Source organism: Hyperolius riggenbachi, chromosome 1, assembly GCF_040937935.1.
Source record: "Hyperolius riggenbachi isolate aHypRig1 chromosome 1, aHypRig1.pri, whole genome shotgun sequence".
Classification (NCBI taxonomy): domain Eukaryota; kingdom Metazoa; phylum Chordata; class Amphibia; order Anura; family Hyperoliidae; genus Hyperolius; species Hyperolius riggenbachi.
In genome coordinates this window covers 229,264,107-229,273,392 of record NC_090646.1, presented here as the reverse complement: position 1 = coordinate 229,273,392, position 9,286 = coordinate 229,264,107, and the positions used below count along the sequence as shown (strand labels likewise).

Below are 9,286 nucleotides of genomic sequence, written 5' to 3'. Positions count from 1 at the left end.
CGAATTCTCTGAGCTGTTGCATCAGAAATCTTAACATTTGTTAACAAACAGTGCTTTTTGAACCTCGAAGAATTCATTGAAAAATACTCAGGTGCGCAGACAGCTCTGTTAGAAGTGAATGACAGTATGTTCAGTATTACAGCCTGAGTTTGCGCCACCTGGTGGTCAGCTGAAAGAGCAAGAAACGTGCACGTCTAAAGGGATGTCAGGGATACTTTCCTGCATGTATTTTTCCTGCATATATTTGTCCTGCACAGTCAGGACAGCAGTGACAATCTGCATAAGCTGTTTGGTGCCTGGAGTCTCAGCATGGATGCGATGGAGAAGAGCTTGGCTTGGAAGGAATACATATACACTTGGCTACCATTTGATAAGAACGAGTCCTGGACAGTGCTCCTCTCCTGCACCTTCCTCTTCTTGGTACTATGTTGGTTTGTGCATTCTCTGTGGGCCTATTATCAAATCATGTCCAGGAACACACCACCTGGCCCCACGCCTCTACCCTTCCTAGGGAACTTTGGCTTCATGCTTTTGCCTTCATGGCTTACTCAGATACTGCAGTTTAGGATGGACACCAGTAAACTCAGAAAGGCGTCAGGTGGGGCCACCAGACAAGGGGCGCTCTTATTTCCTCACATTGTTCTCACCAACTTGTCTGAAATCTATGGCAAGATCTATGGCTTGTTCATTGGCACCCGTCTTATTGTTGTCCTCAACGACTTTGACACTGTGAAAGATGCCATGGTTAACCATTCTGAGGTGTTCTCCGACCGACCTAGTGTACCGGTGGTCAACATCATCACCCAGAGGAAAGGTACAGACTTGGGATGCTGTATGAGATCTAACACACTACTGTGTTTTGCTGTGACATGTGTAACTACTGACTACAAACAACCAATTAGAATGGCAACCTGTTACCTGCATGCACCATCACTCGGACTGATGTCCACCCAAACTAGTCTCTGACATGAGCACACTTCAAATATTATATTTTTATTATTAATATTTGTAGTAGTATTTTTAGTATTTATATAGCTCCAACATCTTCAGAATATATTAACTTGTCACTTAAATGTCCCTGAGAGGGGCTCAAAATCTAATCCCTACCATAGTCATATGTCTATGTATGTAGCGTGTAGTGTATGTATCGTAGTCTAGGGACATTTTTTTAGGGGGAAGCCAATTACCTTATCTGTATGTTTTTGGGATGTGTGAGGAAACCGGAGACACAGGGAGAACATATAAACTCCGTGTAGATACCAGGGACCCAGCGCTGCAAGGCAAGAGTGCTAACCACTATGCCACCATGCTGCCCGATTTTTATCATCATTATTGTTCTTGTGTATTTATATATGCTCTCTTCCATAATTACTTACTTTGTACATAGTCACGCTACTAACTGCCCCTCAGAGGCACTCACATCCTTAAAGAGAACCTGTACTGAGTAAAATTATTTAAAATAAACACATGAGGTAACTTCAAATGAACATTACATAGTTACCTTGCCATCAGTTCCTCTCAGAAGCTCACCATTTTCTTAACTGTAACTGTCTGATTGATTTCCTGTTAAACAATACCAGTTGCCTGATTGTCCTGCTGATCTTTCATGCATAAGTAGTGTCTGAATCACACTCCTGAAACCAGCATGCGGCTAATCTAGTCAAACTTGAGTCAAACATCTGCATGCTTGTTCAGGGTCTATGGTCTACAGCTAAAAGGATTAGAGGCAGAGGATCAGCATGACAGCCAGGCAATGTGCATTTTTTTAAAAGGAAATAAATATGTCAGCCTCTATATTCTTCTTATTTATGTTGTCCAGATATTTATAATAGATTAGGTATTACATTTTTGAACCAACATCTGTTCAGAAATTAAAGCTCTCTTTATCAGTTTGATAGAGATGAAATCTGATCAGAGAGAGATCTGTTGCCTGCCCACACACCGCAGACCATTTTCCGATAGACTTTATTATAAAATCTATCCGGAATCGGCCTAGTAATGCTGTGTCCTGCATCTGCCTGGCCACCCCTCAAGTGTCCTACCCAGAGGGATATGAAGGCTGTCAAATGTATTTCCTTAAACAATACCAGTTGCCTGGCTGTCCTGCTGATCACTAGCATCAGTAGTGTCTGAATCACACCCCTAAAACAAGCATAAAGTTAATCCAGTCAGATTTGAGTCAAACATCTGATCTGTTGCCTGCCCATACACCAGTGACCGATTTCCGATCGATTTTATCATGAAATCTATCTGGAATCTGCCTAGCTCTTCCACCACCTGCCTGGCTCCCGGCGACACTGGGCCCGAGTGTCGCTCCTTCTTCCGCAAAGATGATGTCAGTCGTCACCACGCCGGCCGCCTCGCGTCATCACGGCGGCTGGCGTGACAGTACTGCGCATGCAAGGTTTAATTGCGCATGCGCCGTACTGTCACGCCGGCTGCCGTGACAGTACAGCGCATGCGCGATTAAACCGCGCATGCACAGTACTGTCACGCCGGCCGCCGTGATCACAGTACTGTGCATGTGCTGTTTAATTGCGCATGCGCCGTACTGACATGGTGGCCGGTGTGACAGTATGGCGCATGCACGATTAAACCGCGCATGCACAGTACTGTCACTCCAGCCGCCGTGATGACGACTGACGTCATCTTTGCGGAAGAAGGAGCCCGACACTCGGGCTCAGTGTCGCCAGGAGCCATTTCTGAGCAGGGCCTGGAAGAAGAGCTAGAAGGACGCCGAGGGACCTCCCGACCTACGGTGGGCTGGAGAAAGCCCCAGGTAAGTTCAGATTTTGATTGTATTTACTGCTCGGAGTCCCTTTAAGGTCAATTTTGCCATATCAGCTGTGTCACTATTGATACAGTAATAATTTTTTATTACCTATTTCTTTGGGTAATATTTTTTTCCTAGTATTTTTTTTTATTTCACAGGCACTTTATCGAGGACATTTTTTCATGTTTTTCCCTTCCTAACTTTTACATAACAAATGCCACAGTTGTAAAAAACCTCAAAATGCATTACTTGGCTCGTCCTGGCTAAACAATATCATACATGCCAGATTTCATCACTAGTCAGGCATGTAGCGCTAGCCTGCACGTCTGTAGCGGTTGCATGTGACCACTAGGGCACACAGTTTTGGGGCCCCAGTGCTGTACAGCTGTATTGCTAGGCAACAACATTTCAATGCATCTACATAGCGTTGAGTCCCCAAGCTGTTGCCCTAGTGATCGCATCCGATCGCAATGGGCGACGGCCATTACAGGTGTTCGTGAACCTAATGGCCAAGGAGTTTATAAGTCTGGTAGGGGGTAAAAACACTTTATTTTTGAATGGCTTATTTTTTATTGTACACGCACGATCGTGGCGGCGGATTTTAGTGATGGACACGAGTCTCACGTTCAGTAACTGGTAGTGTAGTTAGTTTGGACCTGAGACTCACGTCCAGAAACCACAAGTGGTTAAACATACATTCTTGTGGTGAATACATGCATACAAATAAAATAGCACAAATTAAGATTCACTGATCTTTCTGTAGATTGTCCTCTATTCTGATATGACCCAGGTGGGAGTTGCAAACTTTTGTTTTGTAAGGCCCATTTTGCACTTGTGTGTTGCTGATCGTGTTTTCAGCAATGCAGCAGTTTGTATGATACGCAAAACATCAGAAGTGCATAGACTTCACTGTCTGATGTTTCCAACTATGCGTTGTGATTCAGCACATGGTTGCATTCAGTTTTGCACAAAGGCAGTTCAGTCTTTCACAAACTGGGAGGAGGCGCCCCAAAGGTTGTGTGCAATCAACTCTAAAGGGACAACAAAACAGTCTTACCCCAGACTGAGGGTATAGAAATTAATTTTATTTTGTACCTAAAATAATACCACAAACAAAAAAATTGGCTCTTGGGAGCATGCTGATATTCCAAAAATAGCTTTAAAGGGAACCCGAGGTGAGAGGGATATGGAGGCCATATTTATTTCCTTTTAAACAATACCAGTTGCCTGGCAGCCCTGCTGTTTCTGTGTCTCTAAGGGCTCGTATCCACTGTTGCGGTGCGGAATCGCCTGGATTCCACCGCGGACGAAATCGCATGCGGATGCGTTTCTGCATGCGGTTTTCCCCGTGATTTCGCATGCGATTTCGCATGGCTAAGAAGCAGGTGAATTTAACCATGTCACTGCCTGTGTAAATTTCTATAACATTACATGCGAAATCGCGGGGAAAACCGCATGACAAAGCCGCATGCGATTTCCCTATTAAGAGCATTGGGGGCGATTCGCCCGCATTCCAGCCGCACGGGAAATCTGACGGCTCCGCCGTGCAGATTTTCCCCGCACACCAAAACGCACCCGCACGACACACAAGTGGAAACAATCCCATCCACTTGTATTGCCTATGCGAATCCGCATGCGGTGCCTGCATGCGGATTCGCTATAGTGGAAACGAGCCCTAATACTTTTACCACAGGTCCTGAACAAGCATGCAGCAGATCAGGTACTCTGACTTCACTGACTCCAGCTTGTTCCAGGGTTTTGACTCAGACACTATGTATCCCAGAAGATCAACAGGACTGCCAGGCAACTGGCATGGTTTACAAGGAAATAAATATTACAGCCTCCATATCCCTCTCACCTTGGGTTTCTTTTAATATAAAATGCAACACAAATCCAAATAAATCACATATTCCCACCTACAAAATCCATCACATCCACTAAAACAAAAGAGGCCAACTAGCTGCACAATTGTGATTGGTTGAGTCTGTGTCCTCAAACCTATAGAAAGCAATACTTATTTTGAGGACTGCAGCCTCAACCAGTCACAGCTGTGCAGCTAGTTGGTGTCTTTTGTTTGTAGGGAATGTGATGGGTTTTGTAGTTGTGAACATGTGATTTTATTGGTTATAATAAAAGCTAATTTTTTAAATTCTTTTAGTTTGTGATATTAATATTGCAAATGAATAGTATCCGCAATGCAAGTCCCGCTTGTACTATATATTATGCAGGCCACCTGAGTTGCAAGCAGTGATCAAGTGGGGAAAGGGTCTAATGGTGCCCATACACTATACAATAAAAACGTTTGATTTTCCTGTTTATTCGATCTAAATGATCAAATCGAATGAAAGTTGAAAATATTTTTTTTTTTATCAAGAAATTTGAACGGTTATCCCGTTTTTTTGAGAAAAATCTGATCGGCCATGCTAGAAAAATCTTTATATTCGATCTAAAGGAATAATCAAACTAAATTATCTAATCGAAAAAAAATGAAAAATTGTACCATGTATGGCCACCTTAAGACCACTTTCACACAGGAGACAGAACTGGGCACTTGTCAGATTGGCCAGCTCCCTGTCTGCAGGCCACCCAGTGCCTTCCATTAAATGACAGCATTTGTAACCCTATGCGTGTCACCGCATTAAATTATGCAAGCTTTGTGTGATGTCGTCCCCTTGTTCATGCAAATATGCCTGCCTTTCTTCATGCAAATATGCCTGAAGAAGGGGACTTGATCCCAGAAAGCTTGCGTCATTTTTATCAGTTAGCCATTAAAAGGTATTACTTTTACAAAACTTTGTTTTTTCTACCTACATTCCTCCAGTTTAAAGCGGAGGTGTCACCATAAAAATCAAATTTCAACAGCAACTGGTCAGTGTATTAAGTGATAAAGATGCTAATCCTGCATTTAAAACTTGTTCTGCTGTTATGGTTTGGAGTTATCAAATACCTTAGGAGCACTGGCTCTTTAATAGCCATTGCCATTCAGTTGCATGCTGGGGGTTCTTTTTATCTATAATATATCCCTTCTCTTCCATTTATTTCCCTGCCTAGTTGAAACTTGATCCTCTGCTCACTTGTGTTTACAAGCAAGGCTGAGGTGACTCAGTGATTGGAGGAGAAAAGAAAAAAAGTTAAGGGAAGAAATGACATCAGCATTTAGCCTCAAACTGGGCAAAAGACATGGTTCCCCCCAGGAACAGAAATCTCTTCATTTACTATATAAAATTCACTGAAATCAAAACGTGGACAGTACAATACATGTGTTATGCAAGTAAATCAAGTATTTATCCACTTATATATGTGTTTTTTTCCCCCCCTGGCATAGTATGGCTAATCCTCTTGCTGTAACACGTTTTATGAGTTGGCAGCAATTAAACTTGGCTGAGGCTCCAAGTTCTGGATCTTTAGTGACGTCTGTCCACACTTTAGTGCATTGTTCTCACCCCACACCCCAGAAGCCACTCCGTCATGCAATGTACATTGTCCAGCCTCCCACAGCCCCGAACTGTTACCCGATGGATCAATTCCCTATCCCTGCTGATGACAGTACTAACTGTATATGGGACTTTAGGCTGTACTTAATGACATTATAGTATATGGGCCATATACTATAATGTCATTAAAGTGGATCCGAGATGAACTTTTATTCATTGCATAATTGTGTTCCTTTCATATAGTTTATAGGGCATTCCTCAAGCCAAATACTTTTTTTTTTTAATACTCTAATTTCCTATAAACTAAACAAGCCCCGCCCACAGCTTCTCTAAAACACCAAGGCACTCAGACCTATGTTTCAAGGGCTTATGGGAGCTCAGTCTGGGCAGGAGGAGGAGGTTACTAGCCAGAGATTTCAGAGGCAGAGGGGAGAGTGCATTTTTCAGAGGCTGAGGGGTGGAGATGCAGTTGCATATTACCTGTATAATGATGACAAACAGAACATGGCTGCCCTCATTGTATCACAGGAATAAATAATCATAAACCGTTGAAGCTGTATGCAGCTAGATTTACTGTGTAAACTATCTAAACTTTTGATAAGATATATAGACAATTTACATGTTATAGTTAGTTTTTCATCTTGGATGCGTACAGCCTAAAGTCCCACATTAGCATAATGTTAAGTTAGGACTTTTTTTATCACTTATGAATCAAAAACTGCCTAGCCCTAGTGGTGCTAGTATTGGATCTAAGCTTGCAGCAGCAGACACCCAAAAGTGTGAATATTCCATCAGATCTGCCAGGAGTCTGGCAAGAATCAAATAGGAAATCAATGCGTTTGTTCTGCTGAAGCCAACCTCCCTGGTCCCTTAACTTTTCCCAATGCAGTTTGAAAGACTTTTTGTATAATATGGACAACAACAGGGCTGGTTCTCACTAGAGCAGATGCAAAACGGCACGGTAAGCGCATCCACCAAACAGTTACACTTTTTAAGCAAGTGTGAATCGGCTCTAATAGGACAAATCTTTCCTTTGATGCCAGAGTTCTTTCAGCTGCTGAAACAACATTTATTTTCTTTTATGCATACAAAAGCTACAAACAGGACATGTCTGGATCCACTTTTGTATAATTGTAATGATCGGTGTCAGCACACAGAGAGAATCTGATTATTGGTGATCTGCCGTATCACCAAGAATGCAGATATATACCTGATTATTGATGATCTGCAGAATCACCGATAATCCAAGTATAACTAACCTCTGGACACCTAGATAGTGTGAGTGTTTGGTGCAACAGTAATGACTTTGAGTAAAACCACCCGAAGAGCAGGTGGCTTTTTGGCAGTATGGGCGATACTGCCTTTTTGAAAAGTACAAGAGCCTTTCAGCAACCTGAGACCTCCAAAGGGGTGGAGTCCCAGACTGAAGGTAGGAGGGACCTGTGAGTGAGTGACATTTGAAGGTAGATGTCACTAGCAGGTCTGGAGACTCTCTCTAAAAGGAGAGAGATAGCTCTCGAGGTCGGGCAAGCCAGGTCGGCAACACACAGACAGATAAGGTACAGAGACAGTAAGCTGTCAGATATGCGTAGGTACCGAATCAGAGAGCAGAGGGATAGTCAGGAAAGCAGTAGGTCATAACAGACAGGGGCGTAGCAATAGGGGTTGCAGAGGTAGCGACCGCATCGGGGCCCTTGGACCAGAGGGGCCCTCCATCAACTACAGTATTATCTCTCTATTGGTCCTGTGCTCATAGTAATCACTTCTATAGATACTTTAAATATTAGTAATTATTAACAAACTATTCCCCATCCCTTTCTTGCACCTCTGACACAGTAGTTGTCATTGGCAGGTTTTGGTGCACCGTATCAATTGCTATGTATAGAGTGCTTGGGGGGGCCCTCTTGTAAAACTTGCATCGAGGCCCACAATTCCTTAGCTACGCCACTGATAACAGATATCAAATAATGCCTAGTCTTGGGTGTGAGGTCCGTGGTCTCTACACCCTGGAACTAGTCTGAAGTATAACAGAATGATAACACAAGTCCCTAAGCTTGGGTGTGAGGTCCGTGGTCTCGACACCCTGGAACTAGTCTGAATAATAGCACAATGATAACACAAGTTCCCTAATCTTGGGTGTGAGCTCCTTGGTCTCGACACCCTGGAACTAGTCTGAATAATAGCACAATGATAACACAAGTTCCCTAATCTTGGGTGTGAGGTCCGTGGTCTCGACACCCTGGAACTAGTCTGAATAATAACACAATGATAACACAAGTTCCCTAATCTTGGGTGTGAGGTCCGTGGTCTCGACACCCTGGAACTAGTCTGAATAATAGCACAATGATAACACAAGTTCCCTAATTTTGGGTGTGAGGTCCGTGGTCTCAACACCCTGGAACTAGTCTGAATAATAACACAATGATAAACAGAAGTAATCTGGCTCAGTGTGAATTCCCAGGTCCTCCTGGTTCAAACACACTGTAGGATCTGACTAAGGTCTGAGTGCTTCCACGTAGTGTTCGCAACGGCAGACAATTTGAGACTGAGCAGCAGTAACTATATATAGAGCAGCGCTCTCCGGCGCCACCCATAAGTGATTGACCAATAGTCACTTGCTCTGAGGTCAGCTGACCCGCTTGGTCAGCTGATCCCTCCTTGGCTGTCATAAATGTTCTGCCTCTCAGCGCGCGTGCGCGTATTCCTGAATCTGTGTGAAATAACAGACCCAGCCACACCAGACGCACGCTGCTGCGTGCAAACCGCCGCGCTGGACGCGGAATCAGCTGCCTTGCTGTCAGTACACGCGGCGGCTTTTCCGCGTTTCCTTACAATAATAAAAAAAGATCCCTGAGGCCATGTTCACAGTGATTGTTGTATTCCCTGTGACAGCAGGAACGCAATGCAACAGATCGGAAATGCACGTTGCACCACATACAGTAAATGAAAGTGAAAGGAAAAGTTAAGTCAAAAATAAAAAATGATATTTACTCACCCAGGGCATCCCTCAGCCCCCCCCCCCTCCCCCCCGAAGCTGGATGGTGCCCTCGCAGCCCCGCTCCGATCGTCCTGTCCCCGC

The 9,286-nt window shown here is 43.8% G+C and overlaps 1 protein-coding gene across 1 annotated transcript in view; it reads left to right on the top strand.

The window, feature by feature from the left end:
• Positions 1-245: 245 nt before the first annotated feature.
• Positions 246-9,286, top strand: part of CYP2U1 (cytochrome P450 family 2 subfamily U member 1) — a 64,801-nt gene continuing 55,760 nt past the window's right edge. Inside the window, exon 1 of the mRNA XM_068231222.1 lies at positions 246-814. Within this exon, the coding sequence (XP_068087323.1) occupies positions 310-814 (505 nt within the window). The 5' untranslated portion in view covers positions 246-309. The remainder of the gene's footprint in view (positions 815-9,286) is intronic.